Here is a 27,662-nt window from a genome sequence, read left to right as displayed (position 1 = left end):
TGATGACGTGTCATCAAATGACGTCACCAGACCCGCTTCCTCTAATTGGCTGGGAAATGTGCTGGGTGGGCTTAACAAGCCCAATCAAGGGAAAATCATTTCAGACAGCGGGATGGAGCCAGCAGCAGGGTTGGGACCCGCCTCCGACATCACCCGCCCTGGACCCACCGAGATAAGTAAAATCGCGGCCTACCTTTCTTGCATTACAACAGCGACGACACTTCAAAAGCATTTAATTGGCTGTGAAGTGCTTTGGGACGTCCTGAGGTCATGAAAGGCACTATAGAAATTCAGGTTCTTTCTTTACATTGCTTGTTATACCACTTTTATACCCCTCCTCTACTCCCTCTTCACCCACGACTGTGTGGCTGTTCATGGTTCCAACACCATCATCAAGTTTGCGGATGATACCACGGTAGTAGGCCAGATCACCAACAATGATGAATCAGCCTACAGGGAGGAGGTCCAGCATCTCGTGAAGTGGTGCGCCGATAACAACCTAGCCCTTAACATCAAGAAAACCAAAGAAATCATTGTAGACTTCAGGAAGTCTAAAGGCGGAAGTCACACCCCCATCCACATCCATGGGGCTGTGGTGGAAAGGGTGGACAGCTTTAAGTTCCTTGGAGTCCACATCACGGAAGACCTCTCCTGGTCCCTCAATACCTCCTCTCTGGTGAAGAAGGCCCAGCAGTGCCTATATTTCCTAAGGAGGCTGAAGGGATGTAACCTGTCACCCCTGATCCTCTCTAACTTTTACCGCTGCACAATAGAGAGCATCCTGACGAACTGTATCACAGTATGGTATGGCAGCTGTAGCTACTATGACCGGAAAGCCCTGCAGCGGGTAGTCAAAACTGCCCAACGCATTACCGGCACCCGGCTACCGACCATAGAGCACATATACCAGAAACACTGTTTACGGAGGTCACGGACCATCATCAAAGACCCTACCCACCCCAGCCACAGCCTGTTAGCCCTCCTGCCATCTGGGAGACGCTACAGATGCATTCGCACCCGAACGACCAGATTTAGGAACAGCTTCTTTCCCAGGGCTGTCATCCTACTGAACTCCACAAATAAACTCTAAAGCCTGCACATCTGCCAATGCACTTTATTATGGTTATGTTTATGTTAATGTATTACAAGCCAAATGTATGTTGAATGTTTAAATGTCTTAATCTAAATGTACACTCTCGGGAGCCGCAAGCCTACATTTCGTTGTACTGCACTTGTGCACTAACAATGACAATAAAGTTGATTATTATTATTATTATACCACTTTTAAATCAGTTCAGGAAACATTTTATAAGACTGCAATTAAATAATTTTTATTGAGAGGTTTTAATAGAGAATGAAATGTTTGTTAAAAAACTGGAAAGAATGTTAACCACAGAAGATGTTGGTTAATTTAGTTGCGTTGTTTTGAATTGGTTACAAATAGATCTCATTACATTAATTTAAATTTCTCTTTTTTTGTTTGCATGTTAAAGTAATGAATGCTTTGGAGAATAGGACAAGTTTTACATGTCGAATGTTGCTTTGATTCAGTAGTCTGGTAAATTCGTCAATCAGTGAGCAGCACTTAGTTCTCTCAGTTCAGGTATAGTGCAGTTCAATGCGGAGTAAAGCTCCTTCTAATGGGGTTCAAGTTCCCAAAACCCCAACTTACCACATCAGTGTGACAGTTTCTGTTACCCGTATCAACCATCCTTTAGTCCTTTCTGAGTGATAATGCCAACTTATGGTCAGTTTTGTGCGGTGAATTCATATTCACTAAAAATTGGATTGAGACGGTTCAAACTCCTTTAATTTAGAACCCTCACAGTCAGCGGTATTTTCTAGAGGTGAAATGTAATGTACTGACCCATTGCACCATCCAACTCCCTCCATTCCTTTTGGGTGAAACAGTGATATATCAATTAAAAAGACAATCTAAAATACACGACAAAGTGTTTTCAAACCGCGAGGCTGCCCGTTGGGGCCAGGTAAGTGACGGGATCGGCTGCAGAGGCCATCCTACAGGGGTGTCGGGCAGTGCCACAAGTCCATGGCAAGGAATGTTACACCCTTGTTCAAAAAAGGGTGTAACGATAAACCCAGCAACTACAGGCCGGTTAGTTTAACCTTGGTAGTGGGGAAGCTTTTAGAAACAATAATCTGGGACAAAATTAACAGTCACTTGGACAAGTGTGGATTAATTAAGTAAAGCCAGCACGGATTTGTTAAGCAAATCGTGTTTAACCATCTTGATTGAGTTTTTTGATGAGGTAACAGAGAGGGTTGATGAGGGCAATGCGGTTGACGTGGTGAACATGGGTTTCCAAAAGGCATTTAATAAAGTGCCACATAATAGGCTTGCCAGCAAAGTTGAAGCCCATGGAATAAAAGGGTCAGTGGCAGCATGGATACAGAATTGGCTAAGTGACAGGAAACAGAGTGGTGAACGGTTGTTTTTCGGACTGGAGGAAGGTACACAGTGGTGTTCCCCAGGGGTCGGTACTAGGACCACTGCTTTTCTTGATATATATTAATGACTTGGATGTGGGTGTACAGGGCACAATTTCAAAATGTGCAGATGACAAAAAACTTGGAAGTATAGTGAATAGTGAGGAGGATAGTGATAGACTTCAAGAGGACATAGACAGGCTGGTGGAATGGGCGGACATGTGGCAGATGAAATTTAACACAGAAAAGTGCGAAGTGATACATTTTGGTAGAAAGAATGAGGCGAGGAAATATAAACTAAAGGGTACAATCCTAAAGGGGGTGCATGAACAGAGAGACCTGGGGGTATATGTGCACAAATCGTTGAAGGTGGCAGGGCAGGTTGAGAAAGCGGTTAAAGAGGCTTACGGGATCCTGGGCTTCATGAATAGAGGTATAGAGTATAAAAGCATGGAAATTATGATGAACCTGTATAAAATACTGGTTCAACCTCAACTGGAGTATTGTGTCCAATTCTGGGCACCGCACTTTAGGAAGGATGTGTAGGCTGAAAAGTTTACGAGAATGATTCCAGGGATGAGGGACTTCAGTTACGTGGATAGACTGGAGAAGCTGGGGTTGTTCTCCTTAGAGCAGAGAAGATTGAGAGGAGATTTGATAGAGGTGTTCAAAGTCATGAGGGGTCTGGACAGAGTAGATAGAGAGAAACTGTTCCCATTGGCAGAAGGGTCGAGAACCAGAGGACACAGATTTAAGGTGATTGGCAAAAGAACCAAAGGCGACTAAGAAAAAACTTTTTTACGCAGCGAGTGGTCAGGATCTGGAATGCACTGCCTGAAAGGGTGGTGGAGGCAGATTCAATCACAGCTTTCAAAAGGGAGTTGGAAAAGTACCTGAAAGAAAAACATTTCCAGGGCTCCGGGGAAAGGGCGGGGGAGTGGGACTAGCTGAAGTGCTCTTGCAGAGAGCCGGCACAGGCTCGATGGGCCGAATGGCCTTCTTCCGTGCTGTAATCATTCTATGATTCTATGAGGAAGGCCTAAGATGCACTCCCTCTGGCCCCAATCCGCTTCACCACTGGGCCTGGCCCGGCGGGTATCTCACTGCGGCTCCCTGATCAGGCCGCCAAGTTAAAACTTCACTCAGATCCCAATCTGCAAATTTAAAGAAGGAAAAACCCTCTGACTGTCCCTCCACAGCCTGGGACCGGCTTTTTCAATGTTAAGTTTTGCACATGCGTGAAGCTGAATGGCTGCACAGCCCCTTAAAGGGACAGCGCACCCAAAAAAAACATGAGGGAACATTGAGAAGGACCCTGCTGGTTTTGGACAGGGGGCTTAGGCATCCATCCAAATGCCCGAGTGAAAATCATGGTCAGCGGTATCTGGGCAGGCTTCCAGCAGTTAAGTAACCCAGGCAATTTTGACTGCCTGTCCACCCAGTTTCTGCCCCCCTTGTTTTGTGGTTAAAATCATCCCCTTTTGTGGTGAATAGCTGGGAATTTGAAACGATGTGATTGAAACAGTTCTTTTTGAAATGGTAGCTTCAGTGAAACAAGATCTCTTGGGCAAATGACTGCGGTAACTAGTTTTGAGGCCATACAGTATTTATTCATCAATACAGCTTCCTTAACTTTTTTTAAAATTAAATATTTGTGCATTTATATTTTTAAATGGAACATTTTAAACATCAAAACATTCAAGGAACACACGGGAAAAAAATATCATAGCTCTTGCAACAAGACTAACACATTCATTCAGGCTGAGAAGGAAAAGCTTTGCGTATATTTGACGAATACAAAACCAAAAATTGCTTTACACAGTATGGATGAAAAATATCGGACTGTACTTCACACCGATGAACACACTCAGTAAATTGGGAAATAAAGTTTGTATTTCCCAATATTAAATGGATATCAGGTTTACAAGTCAAGCTTCAACTTCTGCAAAGCTCCCCATGCTAATCACTTTGTTTCAACCATCCATAAATTCCAACATATTCACAACCCTGCAGCCTCTCCGCCATTATCCCTCACGACCACCATCCCCATCCTTGCCAAGTTGGTTGCCTGAGCCCTAGTGAATCGACATCATGGTCCTCATTTTCAAATCCCTCGGCCACTTCCCTTCACCCCCTCTGAGTGATTCTATCCAGCCTCATGTCCCTTCTGCAGACCGCGCCTCTGCTAGTGGATCCCTGCTCTACCATTGGTACCCATTCATGACCCTGCCCTCGGGAATTCTTTTCCAAAATCTCTTTTGTTCGGTATTTTACCCCGTGCCTTCAGAAGCCCCTATCTTGCGCCACACCGTCAATCTCTCGGTTAAACATTTCCCCCTCCTTTTCTTTTCTTCACTTTTTCCCCACTTTGACAGCAGTTGCAAAATATTTTTGTTATGTGAGGTGCATTATAGAAATGTCCGTTGCCGGTATTGTTTTTCATCACCGGGGAACTGACTGGCCGTGTGACAAATCGGCAGATGTCCCGAGTGCCCCGGTAACTGGTTCCATACCACAGCATTTTCAGCGCCCCCCCCTTTTTCAGTGACAGTCCCACGGTCTTTCGGGGGAGCCAGTCCGCCCCTGTTCATCACTCAGGCAAGCATAGAGGGTAAAATCTCCCAGTTATGCGGTGGTGCACATCACAAACTGAACCCCCCGTATGACTGGAATAGCAAACCCAAGTATTTTTCTTTAATTTGCCCCCTTCTCTTGAAATGGCAACTAAGGTTGGGATATGGTTCCAGTGTCTGAACCGTACTCCCCCAAGTGAGCGTTCTCCATGCACACTAAGCATTCATGTGCTGTCTTCATCCAACATTCACAGAAATTTTCATCCCAGCGGAGGTCAATGATGAGTAGGCAGCAATCTAGCAATTATTTTTCTCTCCTGATAATCACCCTCTCCGTGTCCAAGATGAACATTTTATTGCAGCTCTTTTAACACAGAAACTGAGATAAAATGGTCACAAGTCTCTAAATGATATTCTGGCTCAGAACATAAAGATTCCCTTTACCTGCTCGTGCGTCCTACCCAGCCTCTTCTTTTGTTTGTCCTTTCCAAGATCCTGGATTTCTGGAGTATCCCTCCCGCCTCTCATGATGAAGATGGGTGGATTGTGTCAGGATGAACTTTTTACGACAGCCGATTAGATCTTTGAAATGCTTAACTCCTGGTTTTGTCAGTGACTGAATGTCCCACGTTAATGTCCTTATATTTAATATGTAAGTTTGACATCACCTAATCATTGCTTCCTGATTTACCTTGTACTGGTTAGTGTGCTGAACTCTGGGCCTTGACCCCTCACCCCTGGTTTCTCAACAACATAAAAACCACGAACGACAACTCTGAAGATCGTACGAGAGCAATTTCATTATTCACTATTTCATTAAAAGTCATTGGTTGGTGTAGAGTTCATGGAAAACATTACAACTGCACATAAACAGGACATTTATGGAAAAATATCAATTAATGTAACAACTTTATTTATACTAACAAAGTATATCTAAAATGTTAATGGAACCATTCGCAGTGGACTGTGGGAATGGACTTCCTTGAAAGCAACAGTTTCATTCTGGTGGTTGGCAGTAAGGGGGAATAAACATTAAAATCCCAAATAGTAACATCTTTAAGACTTCATTTAGCAAGTTAAAATCCTGAGGAACGCTCTCCTGAACTCAGTGTTGAAAGTAGTGTATATGATGGGATTTACTGCACTGTTGACATAGCCAAGCCAGGTAGTAGCACTGTAGAGTTCTGGTGACACATGGCACTGCTTGCAGTGGGTATTCAGTATGTGTGTGATAAAAAACGGCAGCCAGCATATCAGGAATACACCTGAGGGGGAAAGACAATAACACAGTAATATAACAAACATCCTACAAAACCTCTCTCAGCCATCTTCATCAATTCAACATGGCCTGGTGCACAATAAAACTCTAGTACGATAGCAAAATACTGCGGATGTTGGAAATCCGAAATAACAACAGAAAATGCTGGAAAAACTCAGCAGGTCAGGCAACATCCGTGGACAGAAATTTGAGTTGACGTTTGAAGAAGGGTTTGACCCGAAACGTCAACTCAAATTTCTGTCCACGGATGTTGCCTGACCTGCTGAGTTTTTCCAGCATTTTCTGTTGTTATTTTGCACAATAAAACTCCCTTTACTCCATTTGAGGGCTACTCCCAAATGTATGGCAGCTGTTCTGTAGGTCATGCACATCAATAATGTATGATGCATTCCACACTTACTCTGTAACTGTAAAGAATGCCCCATTAATGTGCTACAACAACAGAAAATGCTGGAAACACTCAGCGGGTCAGGCAGCATGGAGAGAGAAACAGAGTCAATGTTTCAGGTCAAACCCTTCGTCAGAACTGGAAAAAGTTAGAGATGTAACAGATTTTTAAGCAAGTGTAGGGGCAGGGAAAGGTGGGGAGGGGAGGAAAGAACAAAAGGGAAGGTCTGTGATAGGCTGGAAGGCAGGAGAGATTAAAAGACAAAAGGAGATGGTAATGGGACAAGTTAAGAAACAAGAGATGACTCTAGATGAGGTGTAAATGGCGATGGTAGAATCATCAACAGCTGCCACGTGAGAGAAAAAAAAACATAGGGGCCGAGGTTATGATCTGAAATTGTTGAACTCGATGTTGAGTCCAGAAGGCTGTAAAGTGCCTAATCGAAAGATGAGGTGCTGTTCCTCGAGCTTACGTTGAGCTTCATTGGAACAGTGTAGGAGGCCGAGGACAGAGAGGTCAGAGCGGAGAATTAAAGTGACAGGCGACCGGAAGCTCAGGATCACCCTTATGGACTGAACGGAGGTGTTCCGCAAAGCGGTCGCCCAATCTGCATTTGGTCTCCCCAATGTAGAGGAGACCGCATCGTGAGCAGCGAACACACTATACTAAATTGCAAGAAGTACAAGTAAATCACGGTTTCACCTGGAAGGAGTATTTGGGGCTCTGGACAGTGGGAAGGGAGGAGGTAAAAGGGCAGCTGTTGCATCTCCTGCATTTGCACGGGAAGGTGCCGTGGGAAGGGGTGTTGGGGTGATTGAGGAGTGGACCAGGGTGTCACGGAGGGAGCGGTCCCTTTGGAATGCTGAAAGGGGAGGTGAGGGGAAGATGCGTTTGGTGGTGGGATCACGCTGGAGGTGGCGGAAATGGCGGAGGATGGTCCGTTGAATGTGGAGGCTGGTGGGGTGAAAGGTGTGGACAAGGGGAACTCTATCGTGGTTCCGGGAGGGAGGGGAAGGGGTGAGGGCAGAAGTGCGGGAAATAGAACGGACATGGTCAAGGGCCGTGTCAACCACAGTAGAAGGGAATCCTCAGTTGAGGAAAAAGGAAGACATGCCGGAAGCACTGGTATGGAAGGTGGCATCGTCAGAACAGATGCAGCAGAGATGGAGAAACTGGGAGAATAGAATAGAGTCCTTACAGGAAGCGGGGTGGGAGGAAGTGTAGTCCAGGTAGCTGTGGGAGTCAGTTGATGTTGGTCGATAGCCTATCTCCAGAGATGGAGACAGAGAAGTTGAGGAAGGGAAGGGAAGAGTCGGAGATGGACCATGTGAAGGTGAGGGAAGGGTGGAAATTGGAAGCAAGGTGAATTAAATTTTCTAGTTCAGGGCGAGAGCAGGAAACGGCACTGATACTGTCATCAATGTACCGGAAAAAGAGATGGGGGAGGGGACTTGAGCAGGACTGGAACAAAGACTGCTTCACATATCCCACGAAAAGGCAGGCATAGCTAGGGCCCATGTGGGTTCCCATAGCAACACCTTTAATTTGGAGGAAGTGAGTGGAGTCAAAGGAGAAGTTGTTCAATGTGAGAACAAGTTCAGCCAGGCGGAGGAGGGTGGTGGTGGATGGGGACTGGTTGGGCCTCTGTTCAAGGAAAAAGGGTCATCGACCTGAAACGTTAACTCTGTTTCTCTCTCCACGGATGCTGCCTGACCTGCTGAGTGTTTCCAGCATTTTCTGTTGTTGTTTCAGATTTCCAGCATCCGCAGTATTTTGCTATCCCATTAATGTGCTGTTACCTTCAACCTCAAACACATGGGGTTAAAAATTGGGTAGCGCCCCGAAAAAGTTAGCACCCCCGTGACCGACTTTCCCAGGTAGCACCCCGAGAGGGAGGAGGCGCGCTACTGGAAGCGCCCCGCGTCCCTATTGGGGCGCTACGAGCCAATATTGCGGCACATTGCGCCGCGGTACTGCAGGCCTTCCTGGAGAGGAGTGCCGGGCTCACGGTGCGCAGGCGACACCCCGCGGGAGGTGGGCTTCATGGGGGCCGCGGACAACAACGGGGGCAGGTGCTGGCAGGCGGCCAGCAACAAAAATGGCCGCCTGGCACCTCGCCTTTAACTAGCGGTGACACGGCCGCAGGTAGGCCCCCCTGACCCCGGCAGGCATAGCGTCCGGCGGTAAGTCGGGCGGCGCCACCCAATATTACAGCCGGGGCGCGAGTGGGTCGCTGCGCACAGCAATGACAGGAGGTGCAAATCAACCGAATTTAGCCCCCATGAACTTTTCCAGTTGCCACCATCAGCCATCCTTACGGTCTATCCGAGTGAGATTGCCACCGTGGCAACCTGGAGCTCCAGTGGTAAGATGATAGATACAAGAGGATGGGTTTTAACTCACGGATGGCTGGCTGCCCCGCCCTGCCGCCGGGAGGCCTGGTCCCTTATTAAAGGCCGCGCGCCTCATTGTATGTCGCTGGTGAGCTGCGTGCCCCGAACGGGCATCGGCAGCACCTCGCCGGCTCCGGGCTGGGTGCAATACCCGGCCGGCAGATCGGTAGGTAGGTTCGGCGTGGTTGCCTGGGCTCCCGGTAGAAAACCTCAGTAAATATGGCAGTGGAAGGGGGAACGGGAAACCCCACCATTGCCCCAATTACACAGGGCAGGTCAAGTTAAAATCAGCCCAAAGATGATTATAGGGTTGATCCAACTACAGAATTATCAATAACACCTTCAATGCAGTGAAAATACATTTATTAAAAGGTTCTTCTATGTAAAGTTATTATACGTCTCCTGGCACACACACACAAAACCATCGCATTTACAAATCTGTAAATGTTTAAAGTGTCACCGTTAGCAACCTGTCTAAAAAAAAAAGCAATTAGAAAGAATTACCATTACTATTGGGGGCTCAACATGTCCAGTCACCATGGAGCAGCAAATAGAATACTACACTATGTAAAAAGAAAGACTTGCATTTATATAGTGCCTTTCACGACCACTGGACATCCCAAAGTGCTTTTTTTTTTTAAGTGTAGCCACTGTTGTAATGTAGGAAATGCAGCAGCCAATTTACGCTCTGCAAGCTCCCACAAACACCAATGTGATAATGACCAGATAATCTGCTGTAGTGATGTTGATTGAGGGTAAATATTGGCCAGTTCTTCGAAATAGTGCCATTGGATCTTTTACGTCCACTTGAGAGAGCAGACGAGGCCTTGGTCTAACGTCTCATCTGAAAGACGGCACCTCTGACATTCCCTCGGTACTGCACTGAAATGTCAACCTAGATTTTTGTGCTCAAGTCTCTGGAGTGGGACTATGAACCCACGACCTTCTGACTCAGAGGCGAGGGTGCTGCCCACTGAGCCACGGCTGACATTGTGTGGCCAAAACAGTGCAGTACAAGTCAGGGAAGTCATACTCCAGCTGTACCGTGCTCTGGTCAGATCACACCTTGAGTACTGTGTCCAGTTCTGGTCACCAAGACGCAAAGCAGACATTCAAAGGCTAGAGACAGTTCAGAGAATCTCACAAGACTGATCCTTAGGGCTGGATTTTGATACTGAAGGCGTGTAGGAGGCGGGACTACAACTTTCGGGGTTGTAGTCCCGCCTCCATCGAGTTGTGGCCAACCCACGCGATTTCACTTGATTGACCTTGTTGAGCCCGCCCAGCAGGCTCAGCAGGCCAATTAAGGGCCACCCGGCAACAGGTGACGTCATAGATTGACATTTCATCTGTCAAGAGCTTTTGACAGATGAAATATCAGCGTTTGACAGCTCTTTGAAGCTGTCAAACACTGACAATCTGTACTCCAAGTTAATTCCTTCCTCTCAGGCTGATTTAGAGATCTCTCCAGAACAGAAAGCTGAATGCTGCAGATTTTGACAGCTCACGGCCATTCTGCTTTCTGTGCCGGTGAGACGAGGGACTCCCGAGACCTGAAGGAAGGAAGGCTGTAAAGGTAAGTAAAGGTAATTAAACTTCTGTAAACACTTTACACACACCAAACACACTTACCTCTGCACGGTGGCATAGTGGTTAGCACTGTTGCCTCACAGCGCCAGGGACCCGGGTTCAAATCTGGCCTCGGGCGACTGTCTGTGTGGAGTTTGCACATTCTCCCCGTGTTTGCGTGGGTTTCCTCCGGGTGCTCCGGTTTCCTCCCACAGTCCAAAGATGTGCAGGTTAGGTTGATTTGGCTATGATAAATTGACCCTTAGTGTTAGGGGATTAAATACGTGGGGTTACGGGGATAGGGTGGGATATGTGTCGGTGCAGGCTCGATGGGCCGAAATGGCCTCTATCTGCACTGTAGATTCTGTGATTCTGTGATTCATGCACCCATCACTCACCTGAACACCGGACATCTCGACCCCTCCAAGCCCTTCAGCCCGACGGTCCGCCTCCTCTAACTTGGCGTGGTTTGGAGCCGTTGGGAATCCCACACTTCAAGAATGAAAATAGGGATGAGGCTAAAAACTGCCTGTTAACTACCTGTTAACAGGCAGTTAATTGGCACTAATCCCCTTCCCGCCTTGGGGAGGCAGGTCCCAGCACAGGTCGGGTATCCGCCTCCTTTGAAACTGGCATGGAGGCGTTTGGGGGCGGGATGGGTTCGTGCCCCCCCGATTTCGGGATTTTAACCCCCCACACGCCTCCAATCCCGCCTCCATGGCCCAATGAAAATCCTGCCCTTAACATCAGAGGGCTGAATTATGAGGGAAGAGTGAAATGGAAACTTGGGCTTTTCATCATTGAATGGAAATAACTGCGTACTGATCTTATAGAAATATAAGGCATAAATGATATCGGCAAAGATCCAGAGCAGTACTTCAAACTAGATCATGACGGAGTCAAATTAATTAAAAGTATATTTTGGACCAATATCTGGTAGTTTTTCACACAAAGATGATTCATTCTGTTATGCTCCAATAACCACTTGTATTGGTGTGGTAATAACTAACTTACTTTTATTTCGAGACCCTCCGGAACATTCCCTTTAAAGAATAACAAAAGCAATACAAGAGAAGTGTAATTGTTGCAATGTGCTTACTCCCATCAAAGAGTCATCTGGTGTTCCGTTAACAATATGCAACAACCATACAGATCAAAGGCATGGAATGGACTTCTGCAGAGAGCAGTGGAGGCAAACACTCTGGAATTAATTAAGAAACCAATCTTGTAATGGGGGACTGTAGGATCATTTTTGGAAGGACTAGCTAACATGGCCAGAATAACCTCTCTCGTCTTGTGGTATTTCTGGTTACATCGAGAATAAAAGATTCCTGTGGGGGATTTCCTGACAGCAGCTTCACCGAGTGGTTTGGATGAACTCACACACTGTGTGAGCAAAGCTGAACTGAGCCCACTCTAATGTATTCGAAATGTTTCTATAATTACGAGTACATTTCTCATGGTGTTGTTCATGAACACATTTTATAAAGGAATAATGAAATGCATACATAAATAAACGCATCTGTGCCCCCAAGCCGTACTACCTACACAAATAAATCTTTGTCATTCACCCACACCGGTTACAAATAAATCTGTCACAGACCATTCCTGCCATTTGTTATATATTAAAATTAGAAATAGAAACATCCAAAATATATAGGCCCTGAATTTGCGGTCGGTGGTGTAGCTGAGGAGTATGCTGCCGACCTCCAAACAGGTACAGAAAATACTTTAAAAGGCTAATGGGGTGCTGGCCTTTATATCTAGAGGACTGGAGTACAAGGGGGTAGAAGTTATGCTGCAGCTGTACAAAACCCTGGTTAGACCACACCTGGAGCACTGGGAGCAGTTCTGGGCACCACACCTTAGGAAGGATATATTGGCCTTGGAGGGAGTGCAGCGTAGGTTTACCGGAATGATACCCGGACTTCAAGGGTTAAGTTACGAGGAGAAATTACACAAATTAGGGTTGTATTCCCTAGAATTTAGAAGGTTAAGGGGTGGTCTGATTGAAGTTTTCAAGATATTAAGGGGAACAGATAGGGTTGATAGAGAGAAACTGGTTGGGGATTCTAGGACTAGGGGGCATAGCCTAAAAATTGGAGCCAGACCTTTCAGGAATGAAATTAGGAAACACTCCTACACACAAAGGGTGGTAGAAGTTTGGAACTCTCTCCCACAAACAGCAATTGATACGAGATCAATTGTTAATTTTAAATCGGAGATTGATAGCTTTTTGTTAACCAAAGCTATTAAGGGATATGGGCCAAAGGCGGGATATATGGAGTTAGGTCGCAGATCAGCCATGGTCTCATTGAATGGCGGAACAGGCTCGAGGGGCCGCCTCCTGTTCCGATGTACCTGCTGCGAACCCCCCCCTTCGAGAAGTTGCTTTCAGACGCTGTGGAGTTGTGTGCAGCGCAGTGGCCCACGGATCCCAGGGATGCGCTCTTGTGCGTATGTGAACCTGGGCTCATGTGGGGCGGTGCTCCTTTCACCTCCTGACTCTTAGCCAATCAGGAAACAGAGGAGATTGCTATCGTAAACACGTCAATAGAAGACAGAAATCTTCTACTGGCATATATTTACAATCTACAGAGGGTTTAATACGCAACTCTTTTATTGGAAATGTTGTTTGAAGAGATTTAAAATAGGTAGGTATATATATTTTAGTTCTGCCAGATATACATTTGGTCAAACATCTTTCATAACTACGTGTAATATACGATTCATGCCTACTCAATATTAAATTAGAGGCTCCATTGTTTGAATTGTAAAGTAGCAAACCCCAGTACAAAAAATGTTTCTATAAATCAGAAGGTTTTTTTATTGTAATATTTTGAGAAATAATCAGCACACAAAAACTTTGCCCTTAAACCAATATATCCAATCTATCGAGTGCCTATTGCTGGTGATTGCTGGTGTTTACTGTGTTTACTTTCTGGGTTCAAAAGCTCATCGGGAAAGATTACATGAAAAGAGCTTTGTGTCTGGCCAGTACATTTTTAATCAGAAAATGCTGAAAACACTCAACAGATCAGTCAGCAGCCACCAACTAATACACCTTTCTCATCTCCCCTCCCCTTACGCTGTGCAACAGGCTCCTGCACCTGTTTGCGGCAGATGTAAACATTTTCAGTGTAACTAATGTGCAGTAGGTGGGCACGTAGCCCAACCTTTTGGCAACACGTTGATATGAATGGGTAGGTGAAAGGTGCAGCAAAGCCCAGGCGGAGTCAGAAACTTGACACATCGGAATTTAACACTTGCGCAAGTGTATACAGAAATCCCAAACTTGTGGTCAATTTCTCAGGCCGTACTCTGAGAGTACGCCGTCATACCGACGGCGAAACATAGGATTATGTGCAACTATTAGAACTATGGCCCAGAAATTCAGGTCGGAGGCTTCCCGCGGGTGCAAGCCCCTGACCTGCACTTACCTAGCGCGCCGGCCGTTGTGCTGTGGGCCCGTGTGGGATTCCAATTCTGGGCCTCCTCCAACTGCCGGCGCGCAGTGCTTGCGTATCCCAGGGGTGCAGTTAGTTCGAAGCGTCCCCTGGGATCACGTGGGCCATGGAGAGCCAATGGTAGCAGGGAATGCCCATTCATAAATTTGACAGGAAGACCTGTCAAAACTATAAATACAAATCAGCCCCAAAACATAACTAAAACTTCAAATACATTAAAAAAAAATCACATTTAAAAAATAACTATAAATTACATAAAATAACTATTTTAAACAATAATTTAAATTTTTGAAAAAATTAATTACAGTTTCTAACGGGACTAAAAATAAACTTACCTTTCTTTAAAGTATTTAAAAATAATAAACCTGTGGAAAAAATGTTTTAATTTTACTTAATTCCCCACTTACCTTGTTAAAAGCAGACCTTGCGACTGCTTTTTAAAAGCGTAGTTGCTGGAGACTTACCCTCCCGGAGAAACCTGCAAAAAAAATGGAAGTTCCAGGCGTACGCGCTGCCTCTCCGGCGCACGCGTTCGACCTGTGAACCCCTTCCTTTAAGGGAACGGAAGTTCTGGTTTCCCGCGCATGCGCAGTGCATGCACGAAACCGGCACTTTCGTTGGGCCTACGGGTGAGTACCCAGCGCGTACTCACCCGTGGAGACCCGAATTTCTGGGCCTATATGTCAGATAAATAGAAATACTACTACCAATTTGATGTGGTCTCACATCTCTCACTTTAGTGCTCTCGGGAGTCAGATCACCAGTCTTACTTCAAAGAACATTGGCACTTTCCTTTTGATGCACACTCTAAACTAACTACATATTGATATAACAGTGACAGTGTAACTGCATCCTATTGTTCAATCTTACCATCTCCAACAAGAAAGAGTCCAGCCACCTCCCCTTGACATTTAACGGCATTACCATCGCCGAATCCCCCACCATCAACATCCCGGGGGTCACCATTGACCAGAAGCTTAACTGGACCAGCCACATAAATACTGTGGCTACAAGAGCAGTTCAGAGGCTGGGGTGGGGGTGGAAATTGGACATCGACAGAAACCTGCCGCTGGAAAATGACCGCAGTGCTACCGGGCAAAAATTCACGCTGGGGGCTGTAGAATTGTAGCGCAGCACTAACTTACAGGGTAACAACCTTCTAGTGGCGTTAGTGGAGGCCTCCGACTCGAAGTTCCCGTCCACAGTTGGCGTTGCAACTTCTTACAGCCTGTGGGAGCGAGGCTGCGGAGTTCACAAGGCATTGTGGGCCATTAAAAGGGCTATGAATTAAAGGGGCAATGCGTTCAAAACTAATAAAAATTAAAATCAAGTGAAAAAATGCATTTTTCAGCTCTTACTGCCTTTCAAAAAAAAAATTAAAAGGAAGTCCCAAATGGGAGTCTTCAGCTCTTAAAGCTGAATTGTCTGCCACACCTAAAAAAATTGTAAAAGTGCTTCAGCACTAACACAAATGGCTCAACAAGCCAGGGAAGGGGCACCCAGGGTCTCGCACGCAGCACTCTAGCTTTGTGCAGGGGGTCAACACTGCAAGAGAGATCCTCTACCCACAGGGGCCAGGAGGCCCTCCAAAAAGAATATTGTGGGACCAGGTCACCCAGGCCATCACTGCCAGCAGTGTCATCCCCACGGCTTGGCTCCAGTGCCCAAAGAAGCTTCATGACCTCAGACCACTGGGCAAGGTCAGTGAATGCATCTTCAAAAGCCGTCTCCTACCAACTGCACCACCAGCCTCACACACTGCTCAATGCACGACCTCCCCCCCGCCACCCCCCCCCAATCACTCACCTACCAACAATCTGTATCAATCACGAGGCACACCTCCCATTCCTAGCCTCACCTCACCCTCTTGGAGGAGACGGTGCTGGCCATTCTTGGCAGGGGCATGGCTGAGCCCTTGGCCAGTGGCGGGCCTGAAAGGATACAAGATGCCGGTATCCTCATATGTTATCCTCCTTCTCGCATGCTCCTCTTGCTTTCCCATCCTCCCCTCACCACAACACCACCCTTGTGCCTTCCTCATTTCACACACCCAAGAAATGCAGCCTGCTCAGCCAGTGGTTGGCCAAGAAGAGGGAGAGGAGAGTGAAGAAGAAGAAGATTGATTTGACACTCCCAGCCACCAACAAGGCCATTTGCAGTCTCCCCCACTGAAAGTCAGCACCCTTCCACCAGCCACTGGGGTAGCACTGTGTGACATCAGTAGGTTAGACAATAGCACACACAAGACAGTCACTAAGGGAATGTATAAGGGTGATGAGTTGATTTTGTGATGTCATATTAGATGGATAGATATATAAAGTTGGATTGGAAAGTTTACTTTGTGATGGCTTTTAGTTCAGCATTGTGGCCAAGAGGACACTGTGATGGTCAGTAACAGAGGGAAGGTAAGGTGTGGGACCAATGTTGAAAGGGGAATTGGGGTTGTGGTCACTGGTACCGCAGGTGGATGATTCGATCCCGGATATCCTGGCCAGAAAGGGGCTGTCGGGGTTGCTTCCTTCCTTCTGCTTCCTCCTCTTCTGTGTCTTCCTCTTCCCTCAGCGAATGGATGTTGTAAATCTTAAATAAAAGCAGAAAATGCTGGAAATACTCAGCTGGTCAGACAGCACCTCGACCTGAGATGTTGAACTCTGTTTTACTCTCCACGGATGTTGCCTGACCTGCTGAATATTTGCAGCATTTTCTGCCTTCTCAGAGGACTTCATTTACCATTCGAGGCCTTGCAAGCATCCAACAGCACTCCCTACACACTTCAAAGTTTTTAAACATCTATTGTAGCAAGCCACTACTTCAATAAAATAAAAAAAAGTCCAAAAGTTTAAATGCAAAATTACCTGAAAGATGTGTGTGTCCCTTTAAGAGGTGCTGACAGCGCCTCTGTCAGTCTGCTTGCATGCTAGGTTCAGCAGTAGGGTTGAAGTTTGCAGTGGTGACGTTAAGTCTTTCTTGACATAACGGCGTGCTAACAGGTGGCGTTAAGGTAGGGAATTTCTCTCCTTAGGGATCCTGCAGCGAGTGACTCACCTCCTGACTCCCCAAAACATTTCCACCATCTACAAAGCACAAGTCAGGAGTGTGATGGAATACTCTCCACTTGCCTGGATGAGTGCAGCTGCAACAACACTCAAGAAGCTCGACACCATCCAGGACAAAGCAGCCCACTTGATTGGCACCCCATCCACCACCTTAAACATACACTCCCTCCACCACCGGCGCACCGTGGCTGCAGTGTGTACCATCTACAAGATGCACTGCAGCAACTCGCCAAGGCTTCTTCGGCAGCACCTCCCCAATCCGCGATCTTTACCACCTAGAAGGACAAGGGCAGCAGGCACATAGGAACACCACCACCTCCAAGTTCCCCTCCAAGTCACACACCATCCTGACTTGGAAGTATATCACCGTTCCTTCATCGTCACCGGGTCAAAATCCTGGAACTCCCTCCCTAACAGCACTGTGGGAGCACCTTCACCACACGGACTGCAACGGTTCAAGGCGGCGGCTCACCACCACCTTCTCAAGGGCAACTAGGGATGGGCAATAAATGCTGGTCTTGCCAGCGATGCCCACATCCCATGAACGAATAGAAGAACAATCTAATTCAGATTCTCTGTTCTCAGTTTCCAGTGAGATCTCAGGTTTCAGTCTGAATCCTGATGCCTCATTTGGTCAAGGCAACATGTAATTGAGCTAAACACATGAGTAGGCCCCAGGTTTGATGCTCAATCTGTGCTGCATTAGCGGATCTCTGCAGGGGGCACTACAATTGGCCTCAGTATTTGTGGGCTGCAGTGGCTACGGTTCCCAGTCTTGATTGCCATCCAGTGCACCCTGCAGGAAAACATATGAAATCCTGGGCGAGAACAGGGATAGGCCAGGCTGTGATGCCTTGTGCTCCACGGGAGGACAGGAATAGGCCAGGCTGTGATGCCTTGTGCTCCACGGGAGGACAGGAATAGGCCAGGCTGTGATGCCTTGTGCTCCACGGGAGGACAGGAATAGGCCAGGCTGTGATGCCTTGTGCTCCACGGGAGGTTTCTGTCCTCCCTGAGCTCGACTTAGGACACCTGCATCACAGTGTGACAGGTGTACCGCCCCAGCAAAACGCCCCACCAGCCATTGTCCCCGGAGCGGGCCATGAAGAATAGCTTGCTAGCGATTATTGTCTAAGTTGAAACATGAAAGATGAAGTGAAACATCTGTGGAACCATACACCAACTGTAGTCAATGCCTTCAGGAGTCTGGTAAGACATATTCCTGGAGATTCCGTCACATGAACCTCCCACCTCCAACCACCCCGCCCAGTCAAGCAACCTTTTCCCCATCTCCAACATTTCAATAACTAATAAACAAATGTGTTCTAATAAAATGTGTCAAAAAAAAACATTTTCTTTTAATACTTCTTAGATTTTTCTCCTGGGTTGTTGCGGTAGCGTCCAGGAGATTAATCGTTAATTCCTGGAGACTGCAGGATAATCGTCGCGGGTTGGCAACCCTGTTCAGGAGAGGAGGAAGGGAGAAAAGTGAGGTCCAGTCTGAGCTTCAGATCTAGGATAGAAAATCAGAGGCATTGCTCCCTCCAAAGGTCCTTCAGACCATCATGCCTTCACATTGATCAGACTTATTTAAGTTTCTAAGTAAATGACTTGATACTTACCCAGGACAACGACCAACATCCGGGTTGCTTTCCTTTCTCTCATTTGCAGGTTCCTGTGTTTCAATATGGGTCTCAGGGAAGTTGTGGTTTTGCCGCTGGACAGTTTTTTCACTTCAGAAGCGTGCTTTGTTGTACCAGTGCTCCTTTTCCCCGATTCCTCGATCTCGTTCTCGGTTTTTGCGAATGAAGCCTGGCTCATGCTGCAGTAAGTTGCTATTCCAACGGGGGCAAGCAGCTTGTTGTTTGGAGAAAGACTCTCCTGCTCGTTAAATTTCAAACAAGTGAACGAGTGTAAACTTCTGGGAAAGTTTTCTCTTTTCTCCTAGTAATAAAAAAAAATGTATTTCTATTAAAAAAAAGTAGCGCGACAATAATTCAAAATAATTGTCAACTAAAAGCAAAAAGAAACTGCAGTGGCTGGAAACTGAAAAAGCGTGAAATTGCTGGAAACAATCAGAAGGTCAGGCAGAATCTGCGGAGAGAAAAGACCAGTTAATGTTTCGGGTCAAAACCTCTCTTCAGAACATTTGTAATAAAAAGACTTGCATTTATATAGCACCTTTCACGACCTCAGGACGTACCAAAGTGCTTTGCAGCCAATTCATTAGAAATTCGGGTCTCCACGGGTGAGTACGCACGGGGTACTCACCCGTAAGCCCAATGGAAGTGACGGTTTCCTGCGTACACTGCGCATGCGCGGGAAACCGGCACTTCCGTTCCCCTGAAAGAAGGGGTTCAGAGTTTGAACGCGTGCGCAGGAGAGGCTGCGCGTGCACATCGAACTTACGTTTTTTTGCAGGTTTTCCCGGGAGGGTAAGTCTCCAGAAGTTACACATATAAAAAGCAGGCATAAGGCCTGCTCTTTACAAGGTAAATGGTGAATTAATTAAAATTAAAACATTTTTTCCACAGGTTTATTATTTTTAAATACTTTAAAGCAAGGTAAGTTTATTTTTAGGTCCGTTAGAAAATAAAATAATTTTTTTCAAAAATTTAAATTAATGTTTAAAATAGTTATTTCATGTGATTTATAGTTTATTTAAAAAATGTGATTTAAAAAAAATTTATTTGAAGATTTAGTGATGTTTTGGGGCTGTAGTATTTATAGGTTTGACAGCTCTTCCTGTCAGACTTATGAATGAAGCATTCCCTGCTACCATTGGCTCTCCATGGCCCACGTGATCCCAGGGGATGCATCGAACTAACTGCGCCCCTGGGATACGCAAGCACTGCGCGCCGGCAGCTGGAGCAAGCCCAGGATCGGAATTCCACGGGGGCTCACAGCTCAACGGCCGGCGCGGTAGGTAAGTGCAGGTCGGGGGCTTGCACCCGCGGGAAGCCCCCGACCCAAATTTCTGGGCCATTACCTTTTGAAGTGGAAACACAGCAGCCAGTTTCCGCACAGCAAGGTCCCACAAACAGCAACGTGATAATGACCGGATAATTTGTTTTAGTGATGTTGGTTGAGGGATAAACATTGGCCCCAGGACACTGGGGAGAACTACCCCCTGCTCTTCTTCGAAATAGTGCCATGGGATCTTTTGTGTCCACCTGAGAGGGCAGACGGGTTAGTGTTTCGGGTGAAGACCTTCTTCAATATTTTACAGTTGAAACGTTAAATCATCTGTTCTCTCCACAGATGCTGCCTGAACTGCTGAGTGTTTCCAGCGTTTTCTGTTTTTGGTTTAAAGTAGCTTTAGTTGACTCATTCAGTTCTTCTTCCCCTTGATGTATGTGCACATGGGCAAGGAAACCTCCTGCTGATTACCACCTACCGCCCCCCCTCAGCTGATGAATCAGTGCTCCTCCATGTTGAACACCACTTGGAAGAAGCACTGAGAGTAGCAAGGGCACAGAATGTACTCTGGGTGGGGGACTTCAATGTCCATCACCAGGAATGGCTCGGTAGCACCACTACTGACCAAGCTGGCTGAGTTCTGAAGGATATAGCTGCAAGTCTGGGCCTGCGACAGGTGGTGAGAGAACCAACATGAGGGAAAAACCTACTTGACCTCGTCCTCACCAATCTACCTGTCGCAGGCGCATCTGTCCATGACAGTATTGGTAGCAGTGACCACCGCACAGTCATTGTGGAGACGAAGTCCCGTCTTCACACTGAGGACACCCTCCATCGTGTTGTGTGGCACTACCACCGTGCTAAATGGGATAGATTCAGAACAGATCTAGCAGCTCAAAACTGAGCATCCATGAGGCGCTGTAGGCCATCAGCAGCAGCAGAATTGTATTCCGCCACAATCTGTAACCTCATGGCCTGGCCTATCCCTCACTCTACCATTACCATCAAGCCAGGGGACCAACCCTGGTTCAATAAGGAGTGTAGAAGAGCATGCAAGGATCAGCACCAGGCGTACCTAAAAATGAGGTGCCAACTTGGGGAAGCTGCAACACAGGACTACATGCATGCTAAACAGCGGAAGCAGCATGCTATAGACAGAGCTAAGCGATCCCACAATCAATGGATCAGATCAAAGCTCTGCTGTCCTGCCACACCCAGTCGTGAATGGTGGTGGATCATTAAACAACTAACGGGGGGAGGAGGAGGCTTCATGAATATCCCCATCCTCAATAATGGTGGAGTCCAGCATGTGAGTGCAAAAGACAAAGCTGAAGCGTTTGCAACCCTCTTCAGCCAGAAGTGCTGACTGGACGATTCTGAGGTCCCCACCATCGCAGAAGCCAGTCTTCAGCCAATTCGATTCACTCCACATGATATCAAGAAATGGCTGAGTGCACTGGATACAGCAAAGGCTGTGGGCCCCGACAATATCCCGGCTATCGTGCTAAAGACTTGTGCTCCAGAACTAGCCGCGTCTCTAGCCAAGCTGTTCCAGTACAGCTATAACACTGGCATCTACCCGACAATGTGGAAAACTGTCCAGGTCTGTTCTGTCCAAAAAAAACAGGACAAATGCAATCTGGCCAATTACCGCCCCATCAGTCTACTCTCAATCATCAGCGAAGTGATGGAAGGTGTCGTCGACAGTGCTATCAAGCAGCACTTACTCACCAATAACCTGCTCACTGATGCCCAGTTTGGGTTCTGTCAGGACTCGGCTCCAGACCTCATTACAGCCTTGGTCCAAAAATGTCTCACCTCCTGACTTCCCAAAGCCTTTCCACCATCTACAAGGCACAAGTCAGGAGTGTGATGGAATACTCTCCACTTGCTTGGATGAGTGCAGCTACAACAACACTCAAGAAGCTCGACACCATCCAAGACAAAGCAGCCGGCTTGATTGGCACCCCATCCACCACCTTAAACATTCACTCCCTCCACCATCGGCGTAATGTGGCTGCAGTGTGTACCATCTACAAGTTGCAGCAACTCGCCAAGGCTTCTTCGGCAGCGCCTCCCAAACCCGCGACCTCTACCACCTGGAAGGACAAGGGCAGCAGGTGCATGGGAACAGCAAAACCTCCAAGTTCCCCTCCACGTCACACACCATCCTGACTTGGAAGTATATCGCCGATCCTTCATCGTCGCTGGGTCAAAATCCTGGAACTCCCTCCCTAACAGCACTGTAGGAGCACATTCACCACACGGACTGCAGTGGTGCAAGAAGGTGGCTCATCACTACCTTCTCAAGGGCAATGAGGGATGGGCAATAAATGCGGGCCTTGACAGTGGTGCCCACATCTCATGAACGAATTTTAAAAAACTAATTACAAGTGCAACAGCAGCTCAGGCTTGACAATACTTCCCCTCCGAACACTGTACAGTAAAAATAAAAGTATCATATTGTGCTTAAAGGGGGCGGTATTGATACATTGCTGAGCCTATAACCTTGGGAGATTTCAAAGGTGAGCGAGAGAGTCTGGAGAGCGCCAAACCTCGGGAGATTTCACAGGTGAGCGAGAGAGTCTGGAGAGCGCCAAACCTCGGGAGATTTCACAGGTGAGCGAGAGTGTCTGGAGAGCGCCAAACCTCGGGAGATTTCAAAGGTGAGCGAGAGAGTCTGGAGAGCGCCAAACCTCGGGAGATTTCACAGGTGAGCGAGAGTGTCTGGAGAGCGCCAAACCTCGGGAGATTTCAAGGTGAGCGAGAGCGGCTGGAGAGCGCCAAACCTCGGGAGATTTCACAGGTGAGCGAGAGCGGCTGGAGAGCGCCAAACCTCGGGAGATTTCACAGGTGAGCGAGAGCGGCTGGAGAGCGCCAAACCTCGGGAGATTACAAGGTGAGCGAGTGAGTCTGGAGAGCGCCAAACCTCGGGAGATTTCAAAGGTGAGCGAGAGAGTCTGGAGAGCGCCAAACCTCGGGAGATTTCAAAGGTGAGCGAGAGTGGCTGGAGAGCGCCAAACCTCGGGAGATTTCAAAGGTGAGTGAGAGTGTCTGGAGAGCGCCAAACCTCGGGAGATTTCACAGGTGAGCGAGAGCGGTTGGAGAGCGCCAAACCTCGGGAGATTTCACAGGTGAGCGAGAGCGGCTGGAGAGCACCAAACCTCGGGAGATTTCAAAGGTGAGCGAGAGCGGCTGGAGAGCGCCAAACCTCGGGAGATTTCACAGGTGAGCGAGTGCGGCTGGAGAGCGCCAAACCTTGGGAGATTTCAAAGGTGAGCGAGAGCGGCTGGAGAGCGCCAAACCTCGGGAGATTACAAGGTGAGCGAGAGCGGCTGGAGAGCGCCAAACCTCGGGAGATTTCAAAGGTGAGTGAGAGCGGCTGGAGAGCGCCAAACCTCGGTAGATTTCAAAGGTGAGCGAGAGTGTTTGGAGAGCGCCAAACCTCGGGAGACTTCAAAGGTGAGTGAGAGCGGCTGGAGAGCGCCAAACCTCGGGAGATTTCACAGGTGAGCGAGAGCGGCTGGAGAGCGCCAAACCTCGGGAGATTTCAAAGGTGAGCGAGAGCGGCTGGAGAGCGCCAAACCTCGGGAGATTTCACAGGTGAGCGAGAGCGGCTGGAGAGCGCCAAACCTCGGGAGATTTCACAGGTGAGCGAGAGCAGCTGGAGAGCGCCAAACCTCGGGAGATTACAAGGTGAGCGAGAGAGTCTGGAGAGCGCCAAACCTCGGGAGATTTCAAAGGTGAGCGAGAGAGTCTGGAGAGCGCCAAACCTCGGGAGATTTCAAAGGTGAGCGAGAGTGTCTGGAGAGCGCCAAACCTCGGGAGATTTCACAGGTGAGCGAGAACGGCTGGAGAGCGCCAAACCTCGGGAGATTTCACAGGTGAGCGAGAGCGGCTGGAGAGCGCCAAACCTCAGGAGATTACAAGGTGAGCGAGAGAGTCTGGAGAGCGCCAAACCTCGGGAGATTTTTAAAGGTGAGCGAGAGAGTCTGGAGAGCGCCAAACCTCAGGAGATTTCAAAGGTGAGCGAGAGTGGCTGGAGAGTGCCAAACCTCGGGAGATTTCAAAGGTGAGTGAGAGTGTCTGGAGAGCGCCAAACCTCGGGAGATTTCACAGGTGAGCGAGAGCGGTTGGAGAGCGCCAAACCTCGGGAGACTTCACAGGTGAGCGAGAGCGGCTGGAGAGCACCAAACCTCGGGAGATTTCACAGGTGAGCGAGAGCGGCTGGAGAGTGCCAAACCTCGGGAGATTTCAAAGGTGAGCGAGAGCGGCTAGAGAGCGCCAAACCTCGGGAGATTTCACAGGTGAGCGAGAGCGGCTGGAGAGCGCCAAACCTCGGGAGATTACAAGGTGAGCGAGAGCGGCTGGAGAGCGCCAAACCTCGGTAGATTTCAAAGGTGAGCGAGAGTGTTTGGAGAGCGCCAAACCTCGGGAGACTTCAAAGGTGAGTGAGAGCGGCTGGAGAGCGCCAAACCTCGGGAGATTTCAAAGCTGAGCGAGAGCGGCTGGAGAGCGCCAAACCTCGGGAGATTTCAAAGGTGAGCGAGAGCGGCTGGAGAGCGCCAAACCTCGGGAGATTTCAAAGGTGAGTCGGGCCGGTGAGTGCAAAGAAGTAAAAAGTAATCGAAGTGTGACATCACCAGAAAGCAGGTAAGTGATTGGTTGGTGAGTATTTCTCTCTTTCTCGCTTTTTTCCAAACTTAATTTTTGTGGTTTATAGTTTCCAAGGTCTCTGTTGTGTAGCGGGGAGTGCTAGTAAACAAGGGCCCTTGAGTATACCATTTAATTGTAGTGCAATTGGTGGTATTGATTTGATTTAATTTAATTTGAATTAATTAAAGGGTAAGTAATGGCAGCACAGCTCGGCTCCGTGGCATGCTCCTCCTGCACTATGTGGGAAATCAGGGACACCTCCTGTGTCCTTGATGACCATGTGTGCGGGAAGTATATCCAGCTGCAGCTACTGGCAGACCCCATTGTGGTGCTGGAGCTGCGAATGGATACATACTGGAGCATTTGCGATGCTGAGGACATTGTGGATAGCACATTTAAGGAGTTAGTCACACCACAGGTAAAGGCTGTACAGGCAGAAAGAGAATAGGTGACCGCCAGGCAGAGTAGTAGGCACAGGCAGGTAGCGCAGGTGTCCCCTGTGGCCACCCCCCTCTCAAACAGGTATACCGCTTTGGATATTGTTGGGGGAGATGGCTTATCGGGGGAAGGCAGTAGTAGCTTCCTGACACCATGGGTGGTTCTGCTGCACAGGACGGGAGGAAAAAGAATGGGAGAGCTATAGTGATAGGGGATTTTATTGTAAGGGGAATAGATAGGTGCTTCTGTGGCCGCAAACAAGTCTCCAAGATGGTATGTTGCCTCCCTGGTGCAAGGGTCAAGGATGTCTTGGAGCGGCTGCAGGGCATTCTGGAGGGGGAGGGTGAGCAGCCAGCTGTCGTGGTGCATATAGGTAAAAAACGGGATGAGGTCCTAAAAGCAGAATATAGGGAGTTAGGAGGGAAATTAAAAAATAGGACCTCAAAGGTAGTAATCTCAGGATTGCTACCAGTGCCACGTGCTAGTCAGAGTAGAAATAGAAGGATATTTCAGATGAATATGTGGCTAGAGGAATGGAGCAAGGGGGAGGGATTCAAATTCCTGGGACATTGGAACCGGTTCTGGGGGAGGTGGGACCAGTACAAACTGGACGGTTTGCACCTGGGCAGGGCCGGGACCGATGTCCTAGTGCTCTGGGGGAGGGTTTAAACTAAAATGGAAGGTGGTTGGGAACCTGTGCAGGGAGACAGAGGATAGGGAAGCACGGATAGAAGCAAAAGACAGGAAGGAGAAAAGCAAAAGTGGAAGGCAGAGAAATCAAGGGTGTAAATCAAACAAGGCCACAGCAAATAATTCTAAAAGGACTAAGAGTGTTAAAAAAACTAGCATGAAGGCTTTATGTCTTAATGCAAGAAGCATTTGTAATAAGGTGGATGAATTAGCTGCGCAAATAGATGTAAACAGGTATGATATAATTGTGATTACGGCGATATGGCTCCAAGATGACCAAGTCTGGGAATTCAACATCCAGGGGTATTCAATATTCAGGAAGGACAGGCAAAAAGGAAAAGGATAGCAAAATACTGCAGATGCTGGAAATCCAAAATAACAACAGAGAATGCTGGAAAAACTCAGCAGGTCAGGCAACATCCGTGGAGAGAAATTTGAGTTGACGTTTCGGGTTGAAACCATTCTTCAAAACTGGAAAAGGAGGTGGGGTAGCATTGCTGGTTAAAGAGGAGATTAACACAATAGTAAGGAAGGATATTAGCTCTGATGATGTGGAATCTGTATGGGTAGAGCTGAGAAATACCAAGGGGCAGAAAACGTTAGTGGGAGTTGTATACAGACCCCCAAACAGTAATGCTGAGGTTGGGATGGCATTAAACGGGAAATTAGAGATGCGTGCAATAAGAGCACAGCAGTTATCATGGGTGACTTTAATCTACATATAGATTGGGCTAACCAAATTAGTAAGAATACTGTGGAGGAGGAATTCCTAGAGTGTATACAGGATGGTTTCCTGGACCAATATGTTGAGGAACCAACTAGAGATCAGGCCATCTTAGACTGGGTACTTTGTAATGAGAAAGGATTGATTAGCAATCTTGATGTGCGAGGCCCCTTGGGGATGAGCGATCATAATATGATAGAATTCTTCATTAAGATGGAGAGTGAAGTAGTTGACTCAGAGACTATGGTCCTGAATTTAAATAAAGGAAACTACGTTGGTATGAGGCGCAAGTTGGCTAGGATGGATTGGGGAACGATACTTAAAGGGTTGATGGTGGATAGGAAATGGCAAACATTTAAAGATCGCATGGATGAACTACAGAATTTGTTCATCCCTGTCTGGCATAAAAAATAAAACAAAAAATGTGGCACAACCATGGCTACCAAGGGAAATTAGGGATAGCATAAGATCCAAGGAGAGGACATATAAATTGGCCAGAAAAAGCAGCAAACCTGAGGATTGGGAGTAGTTTAGGATTCAGCAAAGGAGGACAAAAGGATTAATTAAGAGGGGGAAAATAGAGTATGAGAGTAAGCTTTCAGGGAACATAAAAACTGACTGTAAAAGCTTCTATAGATATGTAAAGAGAAAAAGATTAGTGAAGTCAAGCGTAGGTCCTTTGCAGTCAGAATCAGGGGAATTTATAATGGGGAACAAAGAAATGGCTGACCAATTAAATACATACTTTGGTTCTGTCTTCACAAAGGAGGACACAAATAACCTCCCAGAGATGTCGGGGAACATAGGGCTCGAATTTCCAAGCCCCGTGGAGGCGGGTTTGGAGGCGGGAGTGGGGGGAAAATTGCAGAATCAGGGGGCACGAACCCTTCCCGCCCCACCTCCATGCCCGTTTCCCAGGAGGCGGGTACCCGACCTGTGCTGGGAGCCACCTCCCTGAGGCGGGAAGGGGATTAGTGCCAATTAACTGCCTGTTAACAGGTAGTTAACAGGCAGTTTTTGGCCTCATCCCTATTTTTAGCCCTGAAGTGTGGGCTATCCGAC

At 47.5% G+C, this 27,662-nt stretch overlaps 1 protein-coding gene across 1 annotated transcript in view; it reads right to left on the bottom strand.

Annotated features, from left to right (window-relative positions):
* Positions 1-4,063: 4,063 nt before the first annotated feature.
* drd3 (dopamine receptor D3) overlaps positions 4,064-27,662 on the bottom strand; it is a 64,245-nt gene continuing 40,646 nt past the window's right edge. Inside the window, exons 5-7 of the mRNA XM_086007382.1 lie at positions 18,796-19,117; positions 9,552-9,555; positions 4,064-6,327 (exon numbers count right to left, since the gene is read on the bottom strand). Of these exons, the coding sequence (XP_085863508.1) occupies positions 6,090-6,327; positions 9,552-9,555; positions 18,796-19,117 (564 nt within the window). The 3' untranslated portion in view covers positions 4,064-6,089. The remainder of the gene's footprint in view (positions 6,328-9,551; positions 9,556-18,795; positions 19,118-27,662) is intronic.

This window comes from Somniosus microcephalus, chromosome 14, assembly GCF_052327205.1.
Source record: "Somniosus microcephalus isolate GS21.2 chromosome 14, FLI_Smic_1.0, whole genome shotgun sequence".
Taxonomy (NCBI): domain Eukaryota; kingdom Metazoa; phylum Chordata; class Chondrichthyes; order Squaliformes; family Somniosidae; genus Somniosus; species Somniosus microcephalus.
This window is presented reverse-complemented; position numbering and strand designations above follow the sequence as displayed.